Source organism: Dermacentor andersoni, chromosome 1 (assembly GCF_023375885.2).
Source record: "Dermacentor andersoni chromosome 1, qqDerAnde1_hic_scaffold, whole genome shotgun sequence".
NCBI classification, from domain to species: Eukaryota; Metazoa; Arthropoda; class Arachnida; order Ixodida; family Ixodidae; genus Dermacentor; species Dermacentor andersoni.
The window spans coordinates 67,239,341-67,265,986 of NC_092814.1; the positions used below are offsets into that span (position 1 = coordinate 67,239,341).

The following is a 26,646-nucleotide window of genomic DNA, read 5'->3' on the forward strand; positions in this document are numbered from 1 at the left end:
GTTGGAGATGATACTAGCCACAATCCTAAAATGGATGTAGTGCATGTTCGAAACGGCAGACCACACCACTCCGCACCACGCCATACTGCGCACTGATCCAATGGACGCTGGCGTGCTAGAAGAAGAAAACCGGCTGAAGGCGGCACGACAGGCAGCGAAAGCCGCCAGGGAGACAGAGCGCACTATCCAGCTAGAAGAAGAAAAGCGCCTGAAGGAGGCGCCTCGCAGCATGCCGCCATCTCTCGAGGTGACGCAAAACCCGCGCCGCGGGATTCACGGACCGCTGGCGTTCAAAAGAGCACAGGCAACCCTGTCTCAGCGCTAAAAGATGACAATGAATGGTGTGGTGCCCTGTATCTGCATTTCGAACGTCGCTATCGGAAATGGCAAATGAAACTTCAGCGTACTAGAAGATACAGCTTGAGTTATATTGTGAACAAACATTAGGAAGAATTCGGAAGCAATATTTTTGTAATTTGTTTGGGCAGTAACTAGCGTATGTAATGCGGTCCTGTACAAAGGGTTGGGGGCCAGAGACCGCATTTTCTTAAGTTTTGACTGGTTGCCCGGATTATCTCGTTTGAGTGCCCAGATAACGGCTCTGGCTCTTGGCTCAAGGTCACTTGAAGGTCGCCGACAACGGGAGCTATAAAGCATTTCATGCTTAAAATCTTCATAAATATTTTTCATTCCCCTGTATTGCCTCTTTATATATAAAGTTTACTCACCTGCAGTGCATAATCAAGCGAAAAAAGAAAGCAAGAACAGACGAAAAACTGTCGCAAAGTGAGCACGGACCTTGTCGTCTGTAGCAGCCCACCGATACTTTTTACGTTTAATATAATTGTACGCCCAAACACAAGTCCTCGTGATTGAATAAAACACGTTGTTGCGTGATATTAAAGTTAAGACTGCTTTTGACGCGCTGTTCTAATAGAAAATGAACCAAAATAAAGTTCACTGTCTGTCTGTCTGTCTGTCTGTCTGTCTGTCTGTCTGTCTGTCTGTCTGTCTGTCTGTCTGTCTGTCTGTCTGTCTGTCTGTGACGGAATGGTGCTAGCCAGGCGCGCCTTCAAGGTGTCCTGGCTTTCTGAGAACGATGCCATTCCGAATATCCCGGCATTCTCATGCATACAATAGCTTCGCAGCGCCAGTTTTCTCTCTAAGTAATATTCCGAGAAATTCTATAGCAGCGGCAGCTTAAACACCGTACAACTAGAAAATATGTGACAAAGCCGGGTTCTTTAACATGCGCCGAAATCTGGTTACGCAGGCGTTTGTGTACGCCGTTTCCGCTGGAATGAGACTGCCACTGGTTGGGAAATCACCGGCACTTGAACGTGACACTTCCTTTCCATAAGGTGAAACCTCCTTTCGCATTTGCGGAAGCTAGAGCACTGGGATGGTACAAAACGCTTCTGCGTCTGCATTTGTATCTGCGTCGCGTTCAAGCAAAAAGAAAAAGAAAAGGAAAGAAAGTGAAAGGAGATGCGTGCGTTGAAACTAGCCGTGGTCGGCGAACAGGAAGCACGCTTTAGGAGAGCACTCCTTTCATTTCTGCAACGACGTCATTTAATTCAGCGAGTAGCTTCGCTCCGCTCGGTAATTCTGAATGAGGCACATATATAGGAGCACATGCCATATGTGAGGCGCGCGATCGTAGTTTGCATTTTCTTAACGGCAGTGTTTCTTTCTCACGAACCTCGCTACCTTTCTATCATTTAAATATTTCTTTATCTATTTATTTCTCTCTCCCTTCTATCTCAAGGCTTTCTAAGTCTGTGAGACTTGCATAAAGGACTGAAAGCTTTTCCATTCTATTGCTCTTTACCCGAAGTAAGCTTAACAAGTGCATCAATAATGGTAAAAACTGCAAAAACAAAAAAAAAATTTAAAGCTCATAACAGTTCTTTTTACAAGGAACATTAGTTTACCCTCAGTCTACTTGAACCCTTACACGCTCATGAAGCACAAATACATTGCACATCGTGTATGAACGTTGACGGGTGTCAATGCTGGTTATAAGATAGGGCAGCCTGTTCATCTCAGCACTTATACACTCGTGTAGATGCACGAAACAGTGAACAAGTTTCGATCTGCATCGATGCTTCATGCATAGCACAAGTATACAGGGTGTCTCAGCAGCTTGAGTCTGGTTCAGAAATTGGCCACTGCACTATAAGAGGACTCTACAAACACCAGGTTGCTGGCAACTCTGCGAAGCAACCAACACGACTTTGTGATATTCTTTCTGGTTGCCTAATTATTCAAGAATACCTAATGGACTTGCGAAACATTAAATTTAGGAAAAAGCTTCCATTTCAAAAGCTTGTAGAACTTTGGAGGAAATCCTAATATTAAATTAAATTAGGGGGTTTTATGTGCCAAAACCCCTTTCTGATTATGAGGCACGCCGTAGTGGAGGACATTTCGACCACGTGGGGTTCTTTAACGTGCACCTCAATCTAAGCAAACAGGTGTTTTCGCACTTCGCCCCCATCGAAATGCGGCCGCCGTGGCCGGGGTTTGATCCCGCGACCTCGTGCTCAGCAGCCCAGCACCATAACCACTGAGCAACCACGGCGGGTCAGAAGGAAATACTCTATTCAGTAGTAATGAACATTTTATCTATTACACAATATATTTTCCATGTTTAAAATAAGCCTCGTGAAATATGAAAAAAAAGCTCCTTTCTTAAAGAAAGGTGGTTGAACGCGAAGCTTTCTCCCAGTGCAAACTTAATCAACGTCGAAGTCCAAAGCCAACGACCACGCAACGAATCCAAGAAATGCTGAGCGACCCAATGTTATGCATATGTGATTTGATTGTTCCTTTAGGATTGTATTTTTGGTCGTTGAAATTGAATAAGAGACATTTCGTTAAGTTGCATAGCCTTTATTTTAGATCATGTAGCCGTTGATTACACGCGCAAACTCACACTTTCACGGACGACTCTACATTTGCACAGTACATACATACTGTGTTGGCTTCTTATGATATGATATGTATATATATAGTTCGTCTGAGTAGCGTGGCGTTTCCGATTGGTCGAGAGCATGACATTGTTCCCACTGTTCTCAGAGGTACAACTGCAAATGTAGTGTTGTACGCAGATATGTAAGTTGGCTTTCCTGCAGTGCGTTTTCGGCACTCACGGACGAGTCAGTGACACATAATAGAAAGCTTCGCTTAAAAAAAAAAAAAAAGAAAGATTAGCGGCTTGAATTCCCCCATCACAGCGTTCTCAGATGTTCTGTGTATAAACGAAGGGGGCGTTTAAACCAGTCCGTTACTTCTGAGAAAGTTGCAGGGTGGCAGAGAAGCGGCAATGTCCGGTTCCTCGGTCTGCCTAATTATTACCACTACGAACTGCTGCGTCCGTTCCTTTCGGCAGTGCGAGTGAGACAGATCGCTGGTGTGAATTTCGCTGTCAATGACTGTGCCACTGCCCTATCACTTCCTCTGCGGCAGCGCAGCAGGTTCGAAGCGCTATTCGTTCACGCGTTCGCGGTCCGCAAGCTCGTAGACACGTGGGTCCCTTGCTTATTTCGTGGGCTTTCCTTAGTAAACAGAAAAAAAGACATTGCGTTATCGGTAGAAAGTTCAATATTGCCAAGTAGAACATTTCGTAAACCCTCTACAACTTTCCTTAATTTAATATTTACGAAGTTGATTAATTACTATAGACTAATGTGAAATAAGAAAGAACTTTTTTTTTATATGTGTGACTTGCTCCACAGTGTGGCAAACAAGATGCTGTTAGTCACGTCTTCCCTCGGTGCACCTGCAAATATAACCTTAGCTCACGTTATTAGCTGGTACACCTTGCATAAGACATTCATATGGCGTTACCAATTCGGCAGCTTTAAATGCTAGCAGCCGCACTTATTTTTTAACATTTTGCCGCAAGAGCGGTTTTTCTCGAGGTCTCCCGCCGACTTCCGTTGCGCGGAAACTACGTACGTCATCGTGCGACATGCTTCAACACAGGACAGCACAACACGTAGCTGGTCAGTGTGTACGTGTAGGCAAATGTGTGTACTATTCCTTTGCGGGCTTGCCGGTCACCGGCTCTGTTTTCTGCGGAATTAAGCAAAGAAACAACAAATGCTCTATATATCCTCACTGAAACAAACACTAGCATACGCCTTAAAGCCCCCTGCATTATTCATTTAATAAACGGAATTGATTTCTTTGGCTCTTTCTCCTGCTTTAAAGCGAGCAGCTTTCTTTGGTTCTTTCAGCCGTTCTTGTGCTCGGCCTTTCTTCTCATGAGAACACGTTCTCTCGCACAACCGAGTAGCGCTGCGCGTTACGCACGTAGCTGTGTGAGACGCACTTGCTGCCGCTCGAGAGCTTTGCGCATGCGTCTGAAGGTTCACATGCTGCGGCCAGGGGTGGCGCTGCTGCGTCGCGTGTCGTAAAACACCTTAAACTTCGTAAAGTAGCGACACTATCCTCATCCGCCTTCACTCCTCCTCGTTTCTCCTTTCTTTCACGCTCCCTCCTCGACCGTGGCGCCGCCTACACTGCTCGAGCGCAGCAACGGCGCCAACATGCGCTCCTCGCCACTCCGTAGACGCTTCTCGAGCAAAAATGGCTCTGATACACAGCGCGAGGGCCCACGTGATGCTATTAGGCCAATAGCGAAGCGGCGTTGGCCTAGGCCAGAGCGCGCGAGAAAGAGGCGGCATTCTTCAAAGCGTGGCAGTACTTTAGAAGTTTAAGGGGCTTTAGCGTGTCGGCGCCGCCTGAACTGTGGCATAGAGTTGTGGCGATCGCTCAGCCACCATGGAAATTATGGGTATATACATGGATTTGTCTGACCTTCGTGCTTGGGGCTTCAAGCGCTCTTGTGGCTTCGTTTATTGCGCTTTATCTGGACCTAAATTGGACTAAATTTCATAGTTTTCTTTATATTTCTTTTTGCAGAAGGTAATAAGACTTTGCAGGCATACGTAATCGCTCCTAATTTCAGTGGTTCCGCTTGTCCACGCGTCCGTGGTGTAATGGTTTCGATATCGGGCTTTTGTGCTAGAGGTTCTGAGTTCGAATCCTGTCATCGGAGAATTTTTAATAACGTGTACTTGCTTACAACGCAGTACTTTCTTAAGAGGACGACTTTGCAAAATCAGTCATTTAAAGCCAAAAGGATGAAACTTAGGCAATGCCATGTCCTACCCATCATTCTCATGCTGGCTGAACTTCCCCGCTTGCAGCTCCCTAAGACACTAGCGTCACAGTCCCCTCTAGTAATTGTATGAAACACTATGGACTGCGGGACGCGTCCGTCCCCAACTCCGCTGCGCGTCTCTTGTGGAGATGCGCCGTTTCATCTTGTCTGCTCACCGCTCTGCTTCTCTTATGTACTAGATCCCCACAGTCCGTGGAATCTGTACAATTTTACCAAAGAAGCATAACGTGCCATAGGCCTGGATTAGCGGTGCTTCCAGTAGCATACGCCAACGTATTTGCTCTTTTCGCTCGGACGCGTCCAATCGCTTTTATAAATATTTCATTGCTAGTTAACGCATAGCTTGTTGTACAGGCTGTGTTCTTGTCTTCATGAGCCTTGAAATCAAGAGTTCGACGAAAACTCGTCGGGTGTGGAATGCTCATAGTCAAAGGTAAAACGGACGCCGACCAAAACATAAAAAGAAGGAAACAAGACGTTTCGGCTCCCATACAGGCGCACGCCTTGTTCGCAGTCGATTGTGAGTTCTTTTCTTTTTATGTTGTTGGTGGCCGTAACCCACAATTCAATGCCACATAGTTGCAGTACTGCTTGTTACAACTTTCACTGTTCCTATGGAACTGAGCGGGCTCAGCTTTGACGGCAACCTACAGTTTGGTTCAGAAATCAAATAGTCCTAATTTTATTTCTCGCAGTTATGCTGACACTCGTTTACGGTCTGCTGGTTGGGAAGAAACTCGTCTACCACTCCCTCCTCCCTGTAATTCGCCCCAGGGCGAAACCAAGGAACGGAGGCCACCATCAAACCGAGGCTTCCGCGCGCCGTGGTCGTTTGCTCTACACCTCCCGCACGGCCAGCCATTTCGGCCTCACTCTCGCTGGGGAGCGACAGCGATGACAGGATGACGCACACCCGCTGAAAATCGGTTGCGTGCAGCAAGAAAAGCGGGGGTGCTTCGCATCCGCCCGACATCGTTAGGCGGTACTTGTAATGCAGGGCGCTCGAGGAGACAGCCGCCATATCACGCGCGCCAACGGAAAGATATCGCGCCGTTTTCCGGAATCCGTAAATTAGCCCCGAGCACCCGCGCCGAAGGCACAAAAGATGATTCCCCGGCCCGTGGTATCGTTCACATTGTCCGGTGCCCTTGCGAGACTCTCGCGTCGCGCCGGTTCCGCTGCGTTTCCGGCGACCGGGCGAAAGCGCTGTCGAAACACCGCCGATAAATGACGTCAGGGCAAACAGTGTCTGCGCGCATTGCGTGCCTTAGGCACGTGTGCGCATTCCTCCCCCCCCCCCTCACCCGCCTGTACGATGGCAGACACTTATTACGCTATATAAGCTTCATGCGGACTTTGCTGTAGTTCGCGTCTTTTATTCGGTTGGTGACATAAACTTATGGCGTGAGATTAGACGCAAAATGTAGGTAAGCGACTACGACGCCCACTTACAGGAAGCAAGCTCGCCAACACACATACGTCCTGACAAAGCTCCATGATGTCTGCCGTGTTATGGCGTCCAGATATCCCGAGCACATCCTAAGCTTATCCACAAAGACTCCAAATGCGAGTCATTTGTCCGTCCAAAGAAGATATCATTTAATGCATTCCAGGGCTTTTTTCTGGACAATTTCAGTAATGAATGCAGGTACTATTTTCTCTTAACACCCAAATCATAAAGTAGTGATGATGAGCCCTTTGTTAGAATCAAGCAATAACATTTCGCGTGGACATTAAAATGCTTCTATGCGTACCTCATGTGACTGGCTGGTCAATTTACGGATGCTTAGCATTTGGGCCATATTTCTGCACGAGATATTTCTGTGTTTTATTGCCAGCTCACCACTTTCCCAGTGAAGACAAAGAAAATCATTTCAAGGCGCAGTCTCGGTGCCTATATTATAGAGACATGGTGGCGGCGTTGGGGACGTCTCGCACGCAAAAGAAATAGCATCGACTTCGGCCAGTCCCAAATTATCTACGTACGCACGTGCAGCTGGTAACATAACAAATGGCTTATACATGTACTTTAGGGTATCAAGATTTTCGGTACGGTTTTGCGACGGATCAATTAGCCAGCTGTAGCCGCGCAGCTTTTAACTGATGTATTGCTATTACATACCTGTAAAAAAATGTCACTGAAACACTGCAACTTCTTTCGCACGTGTACGCGAGTTCTTTCACAAACAGGGGCCCTGAAGTAATTCTAAACGTTGCGTACTTTGGATGTGTTCGTGTGGATGTTACAACTGAGATGTATGAGGGTGTATACGAGATGCCTGCATAGGAGGGCGAGGACATTCTGGCACTGTGAAGATGTTTCGGCACATTTGGTGTTGCTTGTTAAGCTCACATACATCAATCCGCATGAAAAAGAGATGACAAATTGTAGAGGGCCACTCGAAAGTAATGCGGACCCAAAACATCGATAGCTTGCTTTCTAACCATGTACAGGCACGACTGCTCGTACATCGCAGATTTTCCGACGACAGCTATAAAGCCGCAGCTTTATTTGCGTCTTTCCCCGGGTTTCCAGCGTCTTTCGTTGGTGTGTTGTCCCGAGTCGGTTTTGTACATAGCGGATAATTTTGACCGATAAGGTAGTGCCAGTAAGTGCACGTATGTTCTGAATAATCACGACAGCTCTACACCTGTACATAGACCGCGGCAGGACATTTCGCCTCCCGGCTAAAGTCAAGCGATGCTTCACCGGATTCGCCTGGGCGTCGCCTTCACTCGACGCTGCGCACATTTTATCGGCCGTGTGAACAGCCCCAATAGCGAACGCTGCCAAGTACCTGAGACTCGTCAATATCTGGTTTGCGACCGCCCTTTCTACGTATCACAGCGGAAGACGCTGGCTTCGACGCTAGCAGGTATTGGGAGTGTTAAGAAAGGCCAGCTGCAGTGCAAATTTTGCCAACCAGTTGCGACCGCGGGCGTCATCTTTTCCTGGAGCGCCGCCGCAAACCTCTAGCCACGGCGTCACTAAATTGCCATTGTAACTGAATGCGTTCGGCGGGCCAACTATTGTTACCGAACCCACCAACGCCGCCCTGTTCTGCTATGAGTGGGGGAGTTGCCGCGGGAACGTCGGCGGAGGCCCCTTCCCACGCGCCGACCAAGACGCAGGACATTGGCTACCCGGGCGCGCTGCGAGGGTCCGCTCCGAGTTCTACGAAATTCGTGTGATGTCGGTTTCGGACCGAGAACCTGTGTGTGTGTGTGTGTGTGTGTGTGTGTGTGTGTGCGTGTGCGTGCGTGTGTGTGTGTGTGTGTGTGTGTGTGTGTGTGTGTGTGTGTGTGTGTGTGTGTGTGTGTGTGTGTGTGTGTGTGTGTGTGTGTGTGTGTGTGTGTGTGTGTGTGTGTGTGTGTGTGTGTGTTTGTGTGTGTGTGTGTGTGTGTGTGTGTGTTTACGATGTCTGGACGAATGTTTCCGCCACCTTGGAATAGGGGGAGGACCGAGTGTTTATAAACGGCTGTTGTGCGGATGCTCAATACACTTTCTTAAGCAGTCATGTTAGACTGAGACAATCTCTCAAGCAGTCGTGTCAGACTGACGCACTTTCTCTCGCAGTCATGCTAGACTGATGAACTGCATGTAAATACTGTAAATAAACCCATATTCCTCGTTCTCGATGAGAAGCAGTCCTTCCCTTCATCAACGTCCTCAGCGTGGATAAGTTGGACGACGGCATGGGCCAGCTACCTTCTAATTCATGCCGGACTCCAATCTTGACAACGGACCACGAGCGATGGGATTGAGCCCCCAATCCTAACAGCAGGCAAACATTGTCTGAAATTACTATTTTATCCGCAATGTGTGACCGTACAGTAGCATCAATAGCTAGATGGGCTGCTCTGGACTACTTGAAGATCACTGAACTAGACGCAAGGCTTTAAGGAAACTGCAGGGTTAGTGTATGTATGCATCCCTTCTTCCAGTCCTCATCATCATCTTTCATCACTCTTTTCTGTCCCATTTCCTTTTTCCCCTGTGCAGAGTAGCAGGCCAGAGCATATACTACCTCTCTGCATTTCTAATGAATTATTTCACTCCCCCCCCCCCCATTATCGGTCCATTGTGTTTATGCCACTGGGTTCATATCCATTCCTGGCCATCCTCCAGAACGGGCATATGTGTTACTGTGACACAGGGGTTATGTAATCCTTAAATGTATTTACGTATGTCTCGTACTCCTCTGCCGCACATACCTCCCCTCGCTAATCTTATCTCTACAAACATCAAGCATCGCCTTCGTCCTCGTGACATCGCTGCGCCTATGGCTCACGCCGTGCATCCGGCTGATCCGGTGTTTGCATTTCGGAATAGCTTGCGACCGGTGTAGTGCATAAACATAAAAAAGCGCATGAGATTGCGCGTTGCGTGTTATGAAAGTAAAGACAATTGTACGCATCACATTTACAGCTGTATATGATTAGATTAGCCACTTCATGAAAGCTTCGCATTACGTATTGATTCTAACACGTGTGTAGGATCCGTATAATCTTTCTTTTCGTTTCTGGCGATATCTTGTGCCAAAGAAACATGACGATGAACACAATATGACACCTGCGACAGACGGCACAAAATCTACATGAAGCACCCTTCGTAGCTATTGGTGTAAAAATAGACGTGTGGATGTCTAGAAATTTATTCGCTTATCCGGCCCGGCTGACCAGCTCTCTCTCTCTCTCTCTCTCTCTCTCTCTCTCTCTCTCTCTCTCCGATTTAAATAAATGGTAAAATGATGGTATATATGTATTTTCATTTCTTCGGGAACTTCAATTATTCATAGCGCTGCAGCCTATTTGAAAGCGAATGGGAGCAGCAGGAAGGGAGCTTTTGCAATCTCTCCACCCGATTCCTCAGTCAGTCCTGCCTGGCCGCCAAGCGCTGTACGAGTTAAGCGTCTAATTCTCTAATTCTCGTTGTGTCCTTCCCTCCTTCCGAGATCTTGCGCTTTTAAACGTTCTACACGAGAATTAGCTAGCCCGATATGCGGCCAAAGGAGGGGAAGTCAAAGCAGGACAGAGAACTGCCGCGACAGCGTATTATGAGACAAAGGCACGAATATCGACCCATTCAGGCTGTACCCGATATGAAAGCACTGCTAAGTAAAGCCCGCTATACGAAGTTGGGGCTTTGTGTAAGCATACATAACTTAACAAAATATACACGCATAAACATTTCATCCGGTTCTCCATTTAAAAATATTTTACCATTTTTACTATTTAAAACTATATTTAGCACCGATCGCACACAAATACGTCGCACCTTTTATATATCGTAGACGTGTTAATGCCCGTGATTTCATTTCTCCCCATCTCATTTATGAAACCTTTTTGAAGGATACCCTCGCTTCTATAATTTTTTGCTCATCCTTCCAGAACTGTTGTAAAAGCATTTGCGCTTTTGTCCGCACCTCTGGCTTCCCACCGTAATTTTCACATTAACGCATGCTGTAAAGCAATTAATAATCTTGGAGGAACCTCCGTGTAGCCTACAAGCAATCACATTTTTACGAAACGCGATAATTCACTGCTTCCAAAGCACTGAGCCGCCAACAATGACTCGCTAACAGCTTTCCATTGCTTCTTTCCCGACACACGTGAAACGCACTAAAAAAGACGCAATTGCTAGATTAATTACCAACCGACCTGGAATGGCCGCTTTTCTTTGGTGCCGGGCCGGAGAGCACGTGGCACAAAGAGAGAAAGAACAATAAGCCAAGCACGGCAGTGCTCTTTAGGAGAAATGAATAAGCAACAGGACCGTGCGGTGTCCTGTCCACAGCCGCCTGCACGCGTGAGTGTCTGCGTAATATGAACGGAGCACATATTGATTTGACGGAGGGTGCAGCAACCGACTGGTTGCACAATGATGTGTACCCTCGTTACGTGCGGCGCAGTGGGAGGATCAGCTCCTGCATCATCCTCGTATGGCAGACCTGTCGCAACGGCGAGACGCAGCCGAACTCACCTTCCGACTCGGGGCATGCATTGTGCAACACTGTTGGCGGTACCCGCCGCTCCAGCGGAACTATATACGAGAGGCCCGGCATTTCCAAAAAAAATGTGTTAGATTAAATCAGTACTCACGTATTCGACGCTGCTGATATCTATCAACAGTGCATATATAAGAAAGTCGGCGATTCGGCGAAAAGCTTGCGTATAATTTTCGGTTGCGTTTACTCATAATATTAAGCGATAGAGTAAGGTCGTGCTGTTCTTGTTGAAAATATACATACGCTTACAGCACGAACACGAAACAAAAAGTCATCGTAATAACAAAATGTGACAGCAACAGAGAAGGGAAAACTGAATGTAGAAATGTAAAGTTAATCCAAAAGAGAACGCCGACTGTACCAAGGACGCGTGCCTCGAAATTACTGGTGCGTGCCTCACAATATCATGAGCCAACTCAGTAACAAACTATCTCGAAGCAGTTCTGACGTTTCTTCGAACCCACCATCACTCTTGCTTTCTGCTGCGTATCCAAACGGACTTTGGTCTATATACGCCCCCTTGCCTTTTCCCTAGTTCCCTCTGTATCGCCTTGACATTTTTCAGTAAGCGTCTATGCATATCAAAACACCAGCGTTTCATATATTCATTATCGCGCTGGCTGCGTGAGCTTCCAGTTGCCGCAGCTGTCAAGTAAAACCTGCATATTCAACAGGAAATCAGTCAAGCGTTGGCAACTATGCACAAGATAAAATTGGAACGTCAAGTGAAAGGCACACGTGCGAAACAATAATCTTGCTAGAGAACACTTTGAGAATGCAACAAAATATTTTTTTTTCTTGGGTGTTACATTGAAAAGTTTCTGGCGCAAGTGGTAGGTACAGCAAAGTACCTCTAGTAGTGATAAGTGCAGATGTTACTATCAGCCATAATATAATCAAATTTTGTTTGTCTATTTCTTTTCCTGTAAGGGAGTTCTCACCCTTTCCAAAGTTTAATGACGTTTTCAGTGAAATGTGCGGGTTCTTCGTCCTTTTTCATATTCACCATTTCTTTTTTTTTTTCTTTACATGTACATCCTCTCTTTCCTGAAGAGTAGATAGGCATTGTGCCCTTTCTGCTGCAGTTGAGAGCCCGCTCCTTACCTTCTTTTTAAACACGTATCATTTTTTCGCTATCTTAATCTTGTCTAGCTTTGTTTTTTTTTTTTCTTGAAAGGTTTCTTCAGGCTTAATACAAATCACAACACAAATACCAAAAAATATTCGTCACGTGTATCCGAACAAATTTGTTTCGTGGATAAAATCTAGCAAGGAAGGGTGAAAGGGCATCCTATATGTAGCAAGTCAGCAGGGCAGCCCGGACGAAGACCGCTTGCTCTGAAGTATGGCAGACGCGCTTGCCCGGCCACGGCCACAGCAAGTGTGCCACGTTCACTGCATTAATGGAGATGGCACAAAAGAGGCGTGAGAACCCATATGCAGCTTGGTACTGCTGTGATCACAGGGCTGTCACAGCCAGCGCAAAACACATCATCGACGCGAAGTCTTCGTGGGGCCGCCTCTTGTCAACGAGTAAGTCCGCTAGGGAGGTCGCAACCATGGTGAAGGTATTGCCATTGCCGCAGCGGCAGAGATGCGAATGCTGGAGCTGCGTGCGATGGCGGTGATGTTCGCTGGCGCTACTGGCACCCGCTGACCTAGCGAGAATGAATTTGGGTTTCGTTTGAACCTGACGCCTCTTGTCTTCGCTCCGTACAAGGCTCCACAGCGTCGTGACCATGTCGAATGAGCAGCCACAGTAACCCGCGGAAGGCTAAGGCGCCATCGTCGGCACTCTGTCGTCATTCCGTTGTCGGTATGCTGCCTACGTGTTCGCGTTGTTGTGATTCCGTTCCCTTCATGCTGTCTTGGCCATGCTTCCGTCGTCATCACGCCGTCATCTTCTGCGTCGTCTTCATTCCATCGACCGTGATCACAACGTATATGTCATCGTCACGCTGTCATGCCATCTACCCAAGCATGTAGACGATAATTTTCTACGCCATCATCAAACACCATTATCGACGTCGGCAGTATACTTCCGAAGCATTGCTCGTGTTTCCCTTTGATTTCCGTGGTCTACATTAGCTATTCTCTTACTTTGACAATCCTACGGGATACACTGACTATACAGTGTTGGCATTTCTTGAGTAGAGGAATGCGCCACACGCATTCCATGCACAAGAAGTCCAAAAGCAGTCTGACAGAATTGTGAGCACATAAGATGGTGCGCATCCTTCGGGCACTGCCTGTGCGAACTACTACACGCTTCAACGTGTTCTACCGCGAAGATTTCTTGACAACCCTCCCAGTTTTCGTGCGACTGCTGGGTTGGTCAGTATCTCGGCGGATATACTTGTGGATATATACATAGATAGGAAGGTTATATGTGCGCCGAATGAAAGTACCAGCCAACAGAGAAAGAGAGAGAGAAAGCATGGAGAGGAAAGGCAGGGAGGTCAACCAGACGAGCATCCAGCTTGCTACCATACACTGGGGTTAAGAGAAAGGGGGAATTGAAAGAGGGAAGGAGTGAGCACTGAGTGCATGTTCGACGAGGCACAGAGACACTATAAGCAGACTTTCAAACCGGTGCCCTTCAAGTACTGTACTAATGCACCGATCGCTTTTTGTGCCAGTGACGGATGTGGCCACGGTCCGAATATCTTTCACTCAGAGAACGATCTCGAGTCCAGTCAGATTAAAGTTGTCTGGAGAGAGAAGCGTTGTACGTCGTAGCGAGGACAGATACACAATAAGTGCTCGATGGTTTCCTCGCAAGTATACAGCAGTCGCACATCGAGCTCTGGGGCATTTCTATACGATAGGAGCAAGCGTTCGTGAACGCCACTCTCAGCCACAAGCGGCACAGCAAGGTTGTCTCGCCGCGGGAAAGGCTAGATGGCAGTTTTAGTCGTAGCAAGGGGTCCAGCTTATGCAAACGGCAACTGAAGGCACTTGATGAGCTCCTGAAAGCTGATTACTGTTTTGCGTGCGAGCAGACGAAGTTCCCTGGCAGCGTCCATCCTCGCCAAAGGTATTGGACGCGTCTGGATGTCTTCGTGGGCAGACCGGGCAGACCGGACAGCCCTGTCAGGAAAGTCGTTGCCGACAATGCCACAGCGAGCAGGAATCCACTTAAATATTAGGTTTTGCCGTATTTCCAGAGCGTGGTAGCGTATTTCTCTAATGTCGCATATCATCTGCTCGTATGTTCTGTGATGTAAGGCAGACTTGATACTGTGGAGAGCTGCCTTAGAGCCACAAAATATGACCTATTTCTGTGCCGGCTCTTCGATGACGTAGTTCTTAGCGGCATGAAGGGCTGCAAGTTCTGCCAGCGTAAATGTTGGTAGCCAAAGGTATCAATAGATTCGGGGCTATCTGACTGAGAGGTGCTTCTTATTACATTACATATTCCGTGGTATGCCGCAGGGTGGGGCGTTGAGCCCCATATTGCTCAAACTCGTAATGGTAGGACTTGCTGAGTACTTACCGCGGACAGTTCGTGTCTCAATATACGCCGATGACATTTGCATCTGTGTCTCTGCAGTGCTTCGCCTTCAGGTGCGGGCCAGGCTTCAGTGGGCGGCAACCATGACGAAGTTTTATTTCCGAGAACAAAGCCTCAGTGTGTCTCCCGAAAAGTGTGCATTGGTTGGTTTTAAGCGTAAACAAATCTCATTGTGTACCATTTCAATCAACGGTCAAACTGTATCCTATGTTAAGACGCATCGCTTTCTGAGTGTAGTCATTGACCGCAATCTCTTGTGGAGCCCTCACTGCGTCTATCTGAAGAAGAAGTTATCTGCCATTGCTCGGCTCCTCAAATTCACTGCGGGAAAACCTGGGGTACAGCAGTCCATTCTATGCTGCAGCTGTACAGGGTACTTACTGTTCCTGGGACTCCTGCGTTACAGCCTACCAGTTTTGTCAAATACACACAAGACCAACATTCGCGCTCTGGAGAGCATAAAAAGTTCAAGCGCTACGCACCTGTTTAGAACTCCCTCGGTGTACCTCAACGCCAGCAACAATGGTCATCGCGAGAGACCACATGATCCAGACACACGTAGCCGTCTACTCTCTCAGAGCACAAATTCGCCATCTGTCAAGGATCCCCGACCACCACTTAGCTTCCCTACCAGCCGAGAGACCTCAAGCGACCTTTGCACGAGTGGTTAGCGCTGATCAAGAGTGCATACCGTCATCTTATACACCGGCGGGAAACCTTCATCTCCCCTGTGGTGCCTGCAACAGCCTGGAGTGATGCTTGCTCACTACCAGCGGCAGTTGTGCTATCAGCACAACTGCCGCTTTCGTGATTAGCCAACAGGTTTATATCATCCTTGTGTGCTGACAAAGTGGTGCAAGCAAGCGCACCTTTTTCTCTATATGTATATATGTTTTGAAATCAAATAAATATATTGATTCGTTGATGCGCACTAGCCTCCAGTACAGCCTCCAGTGAAAGAGGAATCAGCGAAAGGTTAATAAGAGCAGCAGTAATGTAGCAAATTCATCAGTAGACACATTTCGACTGACGTGCCGCGATTACTTTGAGTAGAATATACGTAGTGCGTTGGCGACTGCGGCTTCACGCGGCTGTACAAGCATCTGGGATGTGAATTATCTGTATGCTTGGAAATAGCCTTCAGCAAAGCGACCCCGCGTGTGCTATTTACAACTTGATAAATTGTGGCGACCCAGTGTCTCGTGAGGTTCCACGAGGGCAAATCGCTTGTCTGTTTGCTTAAGCGATTCGGCAGTGCTCTCTAGTGCTTCCAGCTTACCCCCCCCCCCCCCCCTGACACAGCTGTCGACACAGCTATCAATGTCATTTGTCAGAAAAGAAGAAGCTTTTTGTTTTGTTTTGTTTTAATGCAACCTGCGCTGACCATTCTTATTTAGTACAAAGGCGTACGCTTCATCGATGTCCCTCTCCGTTTGACATTCAACGTGTGCAATACGGATGCCCGACAATGGCAGCCCTCGCGCCTAATCAAAGATTGTAGTTCCTCTCGAAGAATGTCGAATTGGCAGAAGCTTCTCATCTGAACAGCGTTTGCAACTCTTCCTCTTCTGCGAATGCGTAAAAGGTCAGACAGTGTTTTACAAAAAAACGTTGAACTGGGTAATGAAAATCGGCCAACAGAAATTATGCTGTCTCGGCGAGCAGCCCGATTCTTTCACTTCAATCTTCCACAAAAAGAAAGAGAAAAGCGATGGCTTGTCCCTTTTTCTATTTCACTAAGCGCACTTGAATTCTACACTATAAATGTAAAATGTGGTCTTTTCTGTGCATATTGCTACTTCTTTTCTTTATTCCAAACTTTCCTCCTTGCGTTTCTCGAGCTTTAGCAGCGACACGCAGCGCAATATATATATATATATATATATATATAAATGTAAAGCCAAGCCTGGGCAAAATATATATATATTTTGCCCAGGCTTGACATATAAACCGACTGTTTCGAGATTCACTACATGTTCACTAATGTCCCTTTGCTTTATTTTAGAACTAATTTTAAAGAAAAGGTAAACACAGCAGCAGGAAGAGATCCTGCTTCTAAAAGAGCGCCGGCTGGGATAATTGGTTCGCCGCTGCCTACTTCATGTGCCGTAAGAAGCTTTTCTATAACAATATTCCACCCTAACGTGTCTGTTTTCTTTTTCTGACGTAGACCGAGATAACGGCTTGCTTTTTCACCCTCTGTTTCTGACTGATTGCCAAAACATTTGCTGCCGATTCAAAGAATTAAGCTGAACTAAATACCATGTCCAGAAAGCTACCTTGCGCTTAAAAGATTGGAATATATATATATATATATATATATATATATATATATATATATATATATATATATATATATATATATACCGTCTTTTGTCTGCTTGCTTTAAAGCCGGTAATGCTGAGATTGAGCAACCTTAAGCCCTGTGCAGCATGCGCCGTGAGTTACACAAGTGCGAAAACTAGGCTCCTGGTCTAACGCAACAAAGTTTTAGAGTGCGGGACCCAACCGCCTTACGTGGGCAAGAAACAGCGGCTCTTATTAAAATTTGCTCTTACGGACATTTCTGGCCTAAGAGCTTTTTTTTTCTTTTCTTCTTTTTTTAATACTGCCGCTGTTCTTTTGTTCCTTAGACAGACATTCCTATTTCACGTATTACGAGGGCGAATAAGAAAGTCTTTGTCCCTATTTTTTATTAGTCAAAGTAAGGTACATACAGGTAATTACAAATATACGTGCTATTCTACGTACTTTGCACAATTATTCCAAATAGTCCCCACACCTGTTCAGACATTTGTCCCCATCGCAGCACCGAATTTGAGATGCCCCTGTGATAGAATTCGTCCGGCTGACTGTGGAACCACCGTCGGACTGCTGTCTTGGCTTTATCGGTGCACGTGCATTGCTATCCTGCGAGGAATTTCTTCAGCGCACCGAAAACGCGGAAATCACTAGGGGCGAGGCCTGGACTCTATGGTGGGTGGTCCAGACTCCCCCAGTGAAATGACTTGAGCTTGTCGGCGGTTATGATTGACACACTTCGTTGCTCATACACCGTGAAGGTGTAAAGCACTACCGCCATCTTGCCATCTTCAACAACTGACAGCAGCGCCGTGCCGCGGAGCTACCGGTAGCAGATAAGACCGGGCCGGTCGAAAAAAGGTCCACCGCTAGTAATGAATATGTTGACTTCGCAGTTACAGCTGCAATTTGGTTAAAATATAATAGGGGCAAAGAATTTCTGATTCGCCCTCGTATTTTCAATGTAAAACGCTGTAAACCAAATGAGAAATTTAATTATTCTGGAGTTTTTTTTCCTAAATACCAGGTGTTTCAGTGAAGACAATAACTAAATTTTGAAAACATGGGCAATCGATGCCAAGGTTCCTTTTCTTTTCTTTTCTTTTTTGCGGCACATTGTTCGTGGTGGGGGTGATAAGAAATTTTGCAATAATCACTGATTAACTCTCGTAGTAAATAAAATTTATAAACTTTTTAATTTATCACTCTAGGGTACATGCTGCAGTTCTGCAGCCTGTGGCAGATGCTCAAGACAAGTCCACTCCGTAAAGAAATCAGCCGCAATATACATTTCTATTTCCCTATAGTTTTGTTTAGAAGTTCTCGCAGAAGGTTTCAATGGATGATATAGCGAATGGAACGCAAAATGGGCATTTCGCATCCGACAGCGGATATACCTAAACTGATGCTGTAGTCTGCGAGCACCTGCTAAGTGGGCAAGCATTGAGCGCTGACGAAGTAAACAGCCAGAAAATGAACAAGCCCTATATCGCTTTGTGGTCGCCACGATAGCTGAACATAACTTTTTTGTGACGTGTTACGTGGACTCAAAGCCTCGGCTTTCGAGCCAGTCGGCGAGCCGACGCCCTCGGATACCGAACCGGAGTCAAGGACTGAAAGCACTTCAAACTGACGACGGCGGTCAACCATATATATATGCCGGGTTGCATAATGCTTCGTGGTTGTCTTCGTCACTTCTGTGCCTAAGCCCCTTGCCGCACATTACTTACAGCAATCACGTGCTGTGACTACAGAATACTGTGACTATACATATTGCAACAACGTTAAAGCGTACCGTACAGCGACACGAAGGGGCGCGTCGTCTGCCACCATCTTGGAGAGATCGACGAGATGACTCTTTGGGCAGCATATGCATTGCATTGCACGGTCCCGGCCGCAACGCACTGTGACGCAGCTTGCCATTTACCGAGCGCGTCGCAGCTGTTCGTCTCCTCCCCCTACGCGGCTTCCCGCTGCTGCCGGGCACCATCGTGAGCGTATCGACGACGATCAGCATATCTGCTCCTCCATCCTTGCGATTTTTTCCCGAGGATCTCGGGCTCCATGCAACCAGCGCAGTCGTTTGTACAAAGTCGGTCGCTCTCTCTTTGTCGGCGGCCGTTCAGATTATAGCTCACGCTGTTGGCCCGTTAAATACCCATGCTGGGTACGACGATTAGTCGCGGCGGCGTGTTATAGTTGCCTGCACAACACTCCGCCGGGCAGACACATTATCGAGCCGTTGGGCATGAGGGGGCGCACAGGTTTATTCCTTGTAAATGAATTAGTGCAGCTCTCACGGAATGACGATATCCTACTGTGTTCCCATTTGTGGTTGTTTGCATTATTATTATTATTATTATTATTATTATTATTATTATTATTATTATTATTATTATTATTATTATTATTATTATTATTTATGGTTATGAGCTGTGTTGGCGTCTTGATCACCCTTAAATCGGCGAGACCACCGTAAACAAAGTAATTCGAGAGAGGAATATTTGACGTCCTCGGTCAAGTTCGAAGCTTCTGAATTCTTGAATAGCACTACACAAAATAGAAATACGCACCGCCAGGCGCGACGCAAGTCTGAGTTGTGCGTGGGAGCAACCTTTGCGAACCAAGCAATCCCCAAAAATTTTCAAAGCAAGGTTTTCGTTAAAATTGAGTCGTTTGCGGGAAATGTCGCTAGATCAACGGAAAAAACTACATATAGCTACCAATTGTCACGCTTACGCAGACTGCCTTAATTTTATGGCGTGAAGCTTCGATTTCGCTTCCCCTACGGCGTCCGCTCGTTGTTCGTCACTCGAGAAGAACGTCACTAAAAGACGCTCCGCACTAACGGTGACCGACGCGCTTTGCAACCGAGCACTGCTTATCCCGACGTGGTATGGGCGCGTGTACACCCCGAGGAGGCTGCGGTTCAGACCGGAGCTTCTTTGTTTCGCGGCGCAAGCTGTCGCCCCCCCCCCCCCCCCCCTCTCGTTGGAGGCCCGTGTGCACAGGCACGGCGACTGTGCTGCAGTCGTTGCGGATCTGCAGGAAGCAGCGTGCGCGTGCGGGTCGTTACCGACGACGCGGCGCGAGACAGGCGCGTCCCCACCGAAGGAGGCAGGACGGCCGCGGCGTCGTGGTCGGGCGCGCGGTGGCTGCATCGACCGCCCGCCGCGTGCTTCTCAAATGGGCCGTGTCCAACAAGCCGCCCGACGACCACAGCTGTCGTGGGGCCCGCGGGCGCGACGGCGTCGCCGCGCCAAAAGATCACGTGCGCGTGTGTTCGCCGGCGGCGTACGCTTCATTCGCTCTCCAAATGGACGTCATTGTTTCTGCGGCCATTGTTTTCCCACAAAGGTTCGCTGCGAACGACCACCCCGGCTTAGACAAAGCGGCACCGCTCCTTTGACTCGCCTTCTCTCTGCGAGGATTCGTGTAATCTGCACGCTCCCCCGACGCGCGCTTTTGCCCCGTCGAGCTTGGCGTTTCTGTCACGTTCAGGCACTCATGCATGGCTCGCGTCGCGGCGAGCGACGCTCTTGGTCGAGGATTTCCTATTAGTCGACTCTCGGGGCTTTTGTCCCGCTGTTATGTGGGATATGGGCACGCCCACTGTGCGCTCACATTGCGCAAACTGCACCTAATGATCGCGATATCAGGGACCCTAGCACGGCGCAATCTAGCATTTCGGCTAATGCAATTAAGGTGATGTACTCTGTCAATATCGTGGGCGCATATCCAACTCCCACCGACACGGCCACATTTTGCTGGGAACGCAATATGATATGTACTGCGAGTAGCCACGTAGTCGTATGGGTAAGACGAGAAAAACAGCCCTTTCTTTTCTGTATCATTCAGTCATTATTTCTTTATAGTTGAAAAAGCCAACGTGTCAGCTCATTTGCAACTGCTGGTGAATAGGCGTTCGAGAAAGTTTCGCATGGTATGTCTTATATAATAATTTGGCCCCTCATGACATATGACGAAATTCAATCTCATCTTTCCCATTTGCCTTACCCCAGTGTAGGGTAGCCAACCAGACGCTTTCCTGGATGGGTAACATCCTTGTCTTCTCTCTCTCTCCCTTCGTGATCATCCCTACATTTTCAGGACCATACAAATATAGGTTGCGAAGTGAAAAGTCTGCTCAATGCTTCAACATAACTCTCAAAATAGCTATATTGCCGTGTTATATAATTACGAGCAGTAAACAGCGCTAAACAACAGGACGAAACGAGGGACACAGACCACAGCGCTGAATAACAACCAAGTGTCTTTATTACTTCAGTCAGCATATATATGCTGACTGAATGCTCTGTCAGCATATTCCCTCGACCCATCTATGCAAATGCGACTGTTACTAGGGCTTCCGCGAAATGAGGAAACAATGCTGTGCCGCTTACGCTTGGGCGTCGCATTCACCAATGCATATACGTGCTTGATTAGAATGTCTGATAGCGCCGAGTGCAATGCCTGCGGTGTCGAGGAGACTATAGAACATCTACTGTGCTACTACCCATCTTTTGAAAATGAAAGACATGACCTCTTAACAGCTCTCAACCATTCACATTGAACAAGATCTTGGGGCAATGGCCTCGCATATCGCAGCTACAAAAGGCCACAAAAGCGCTGCTGCGATATTTGAAAGCTACCGGATTGAGTCATCGTCTGTGATCCGGACCGAGTGCCAGAACGATATCCCCAGTGGACGTTCTCTTCTTCTTTTAATCTTTCCCTCTTTCCCTTTCCCCTGTGTAGGGTAGCCAACCGGACTCAGTCCTAGTTAACCTCCCTACTTTTCATTTATCATTTCTCTCTCTCTCTCTCTCTCTCTCTCTCTCTCTCTCTCTCAGTCAGCATATATATGCTGACTGAGAATAAGAAGATGTATGCATCGAAGTTGGCCTTTGCATTGACAAATACGGTGTTCTTAACTTTCAGAATGCATGTGGTATCAATGTCGACAGGTTTTTAGAGCTCTTAGCGTTTTAAACGCTTTCCACTTTCATCACCATGGAGGATAAGCTTTTTATACAAAAAAAAAGGTGTCTGCATGGGTTCATGTATTGCCCGTGTTCTAAGCGACATTTTATTGGCCAGCTATGGCCACAATCTTAAAACTTAGCTCAACCAGACGAGCACTGTAAAAGTGATGCGATATGTTGATAACTTTTTAATTTTTTATAATACTAACACTCCTGACGCGCAGCGTGCTGCTGCTATAATATATGACGTGTTCCGCACAGTTTTAGATTCCTTCGAATTGACAACGGAGCATCTGTCAGACAATAAGCTGCGTTTCTTAGAATTAGAGCTCTCGTTCTCAAGCAATTGATCATGTATGTTGGGGTTATGCTCCTCGGTCTCATAACAGCCTCCTTCCCTTTTCCTCCGCGCACTCAAAGATAGTTAAGCGCGGTATTGCAAGATCTTGCATGAAGGCGGCCCTCATCAGGTCTTGTGACCACTAAGTAGATCCAAGCTTCGAATTGCCAGTAGCCGGGCTGAAGCTCGCAGGTTTCCCGTTGCCGCTTTTAACTAGCATCGCTGAAAGCCTCGCAACAAGCCTTAAAAGAAAGCAATCGACAGCTGCTCAATCTGAGAATCGCTCACGGCAAATGGTTGCGGTTATCCCATATGGGAACCAGGTTGCGCATAATCTCAAGAAGGTTTTTTTATTGATCCGGTGTTCTACTGAGTGTTATATTTTGTGTCGCTATTCTTCCTTTTTATGCAAATTTGTTTCGTTTGCCAAGAGACAAGGAGTAGCCGGTGCCACCATAAAGGCGCCAACCTCTCCTAACATTCACTTCAATAAAAAAAAAAGGTTGTCAGAAGAGCAGGCGTTAGGTTGCTCTTCACTGCCAGAAATTAGTTAGGTAGCCTGTGCCACCAAGTCAATCGGGTGACCGAGAACAACAAAAAAAGTTGTAGAAAGTAGTACAGGCAGAGGTTTGTTGTTGACTGTTGTGACTGTGTGGTTTATAAGATTCCTATTCCATGCAAGCGTTTCTATATCGGTCAAACGGGCCGGTGCATTAATGACCGCATGCGCGAATGCTCAAACAAAGTTGAAAAACAAACTAGATATATTCAGTTATCACTGCATTTCAATGAATGCGGCAGCAAGCCGTCCTTTAAAGATGTGACCTATTTGTCAAAATACCGCTATGAGCGCGCACGTCTTATTTCCGAATCTTTCCACATTCATAATATCTGCGAAGCATGTGGAAGCCTCCCCTCCATTTCTCTCCTTCCGAAGAAGATAGATTTCCTATCTCATTGATTGCAATTTGTTGCCCCTGCGAATGCTGAATTCTGTTGCTTCAGTGCTTTGAGATAGCGGTAGAGTATATATATGCTGACTGAAAGAATGAAGACACTTGGTTGTTAGTCAGCGCTGTGGTCTGTGTCCCTCTCTTCGTCCTGTCGTTTAGCGCTGTTAACTGCTCGTAATCATGAACCAACCAGCACAAATGCGTACTGTTCTGCAGTGTTATATAAGCTCTTGTTTTGAATAAAAGTCAATCTACGCAGATCGAATTACGGAATCGAGAACTCGCATTGCTAAACCCTTCCGCTAGGTTGAAAACGTCTACACAAGAGCCGTTTTTAATATACCTTCCTTGTATCGGCGACTTCAGGGATGGAATAATGTAAAACTACTCCACTCTTTGTTCTAAATCCGCCATTAGCCTTCGTGATTGGCCAAATTTTTTTTTTGTGGCCGCATCCATATGGGCACAGCCCGAAAGACTGACCATCACGGAGGGCTAATGCCGAATTAGGAATAAAAATATAGTGGAATAGTTTTATGTTATCCCGGCCCAGACTGCTGCATCTGATGCGAAAACAATTTCGCTTCAAGAGCGTAGTCGTCAAGGCCGCCGTAAAGCCCAACTTCGCCGACCTAGGCATTGTCATGCTAAGTTGGTGAGCCACTGCTCGCTGCTATATACCGAAGGTTTTGGGAATAATAATAAATAATAATATAAACCTTTGTCGTTTCGTACATTCTTGCTGCATAGCTACGCTTCACTTGGCTTCCTATCAGTCCCCGACAGCCTTTGGTCAGACGATAAAAACGATAAACATCTATCTGTCGAGAGACAAAGAGGCCTTTCACCACAGTAATCTGTCGACGAGCGCCAACCGCCCATCAGGTGACGCCCGATAATATGCGGATGCCAATGACGACGGGGGAAAGGGGGCGGGGGTAGAATGGAGAGGAAAGGCTCGCAGGAGGCAGGGGCCACGCAGGGCTACCTTCCCCTCTTTGCGTCGTCATCACGTGACGAGTCAATGTCAGCCAAAAAGAGACGGGGGTGCCGAGTGCTGAGCTGCTCAGTTCGCCGTGAGGACCCTCTCGCACAAACAATGAAGTCGCGCTGTCAGCTGTTGCTCGCCGCCCTGACGCTGTCGGCAGTCGCGTGCGCTTTGGGCGACTGGCCGCAGTGCGCCTCGCCGGATGGCACCATCGTCAACTTCCACGTCGACGGCTGCAAGCAACCCGACACTTGCGTCCTTAAGAAAGGAACCTTGGCCAACGTGACCATCGCCTTCAACTCCAAGGTGGCCAGCAAAGGCGTGAACGTCAAGGTGCACGGTGTGATCCACGAGGTGCCCCTACCGTTTCCGCTGCCGCAGCCGGACGCCTGCCAGAGTGGCGTGGCGTGCCCAATCAAGCCGCAGGGCAGTTACACCTATCGCGGCTCGTTTCCCGTCAAATCCTCGTACCCGTCCATCTCGCTCAATATCAGGTGGGAGTTGGTCGACGACCATGGCAACGACCTCGTCTGCCAGCTGATCCCCGTTTCCATCAGCAGCTGAGCATCTCGACTTCCTGACCAGGCTGTTCGTCAGTGTGACTGCTGACCTCGAAGGATTAAAAAGTTCTATTTGCCCCGTTTCAGCATGCAGACTTCTTCACCGGCATGCCTATTCAACCGGCTTTTGCCACTCGGTTGAGTACGCACAGCCAGAATTTTTTATACTGACTTTTGTAATGCTTCTCGACTGGAAAAAATGCTGTTGCTTCTTTACTGCGAACGAAGTGACGTAAAATGGACGACAGTCCTTTAATCCCTTCATAATTCAAGGTGGAAGTGGTGTGTTCACCACTCCCGATCGCATTTTTTTTTATATCGACTGTCTGGAGAAAAAAGAAGTGAAAGTAATGGAAGGAGGGCAGACTTCATCAGCTTTAACGGGGACTGTGCTGCTCTTTTTGCGTTGCAGTAAGGAAAAAAGTATGCATTCGGAGAACCGCCGCGAGTTGAGTAAGGCAAGCACTTAGAGAGCATGAAAGGTGTCTCGTAGTCGACAACAGCGAACAGTTCTTTTTTTTCACTCAGAAATCCGAATGCCACGCATGCAGGCTGTGTAAGCTGCGGCAGAGCTGCATCGTGCTTGCGTTCCAACATTATGGGTGTAGTGTGATATGTTCCATGGCGTCTCAGTGTTCATGTCGGAGCGGAGCACGGCTGTGAAATACTATGTCCTCGTGCAGCAGCCGCCGGCTCCAATCACGTGCGTAGTTACGTTTCCCTGGACGCCGCTAGGTCGTTACGTAGCGGGCCGTTACGAAAGAGGGCAGTTGCGTCGTTCTCTGTTTACATTAAGTAAACAGAACGACGTAACGGCCTTCTTTCCCCTCGAAGAGTCCACTTCCCATGAACAGTCCGGTAGGGGCAATGGGACTGTGAGCAACACAAACGCTTATCTTCCGTCCCCTGATTCTGCCTTACTACATCTACAGCATATTCAAATACAAGATGTGCAATTCATGGCGAGAGTCCATGTATGTACCATTATCTGTCTAGTTTAGGACAACCTTCATCTATGAAGCTGTGAATAGTTGCAGAGGAAAGGTTTTGGAGAATTGGAGCGCCCTATATTGGCAGACTGTCATTCCCTTTCTTGCCCGCGACGATGACGTAATTTTTAAGTTACATGACCGATGTATATATAGCCTTGGACATATAGGTGAGTAGTGTACACTTCTTGAGGTGCACTATGGTGGTGGAGAAGGCATTGAGTATCGGATTCCTGTACTCGAGGTCCTCGATTAGAAACCCGTCAGACCCATTATATTTTTTCAGGCTTGGAGTGGGACCTGAATCTAAAAAAAAAAAAAAAAACGCATGGCTGACAGCCAGTGGAGCTTTGTTGTAGTATATGATATTTATGAAATGCTGGTGCCTTGCGAGCTACTCCGTTCAAATGAAAGAGGTACAGGCTGATAATGGCACGCCGCGGTGGCTTAGCGGCTATGTTGCATGTTGCACTGCTAAGCACAAGGTCCGGGATCAAATCCCGGCCGCGGTGCGGCCGCATTTCGATGGGGGTGAAGTGCAAGGACGCCCGAGTGTCCTGCATTGGGTGCACGTTCAAGAACCCCAGCTGGTCGAAATTAACCCGGAGTCCCAACTACGGCGTGCCCCATAATAATATCGTGGTTTTGGCACCTAAAATCCCAGAATTTAATTTTTGTTAGGCCTACAATGAACAAAATAAAGTTAACAAGCACTGAATAGTCAAAGGAAAGTCAGGTGACATAAATGCACGCAAAAGGAGCTCACGACAGATATCAAATAAAACACGCTGGCATGTAATGTCAACTCACGTA

General features: G+C 47.3%; 2 protein-coding genes across 4 annotated transcripts in view; both read left to right on the forward strand.

The window, feature by feature from the left end:
• The window catches only part of LOC126545429 (uncharacterized), a 290,910-nt gene that overhangs the window by 254,718 nt on the left and 9,546 nt on the right, over positions 1–26,646 (forward strand). The gene's annotated exons all lie outside the window — the stretch shown is intronic.
• On the forward strand, positions 24,316–24,930 carry LOC126545428 (NPC intracellular cholesterol transporter 2-like). Its single transcript, XM_050193304.2, has one exon. The coding sequence runs from the start codon at positions 24,321–24,323 to the stop codon at positions 24,846–24,848; it is 528 nt and encodes a 175-aa protein (XP_050049261.1). The 5' UTR covers positions 24,316–24,320; the 3' UTR covers positions 24,849–24,930.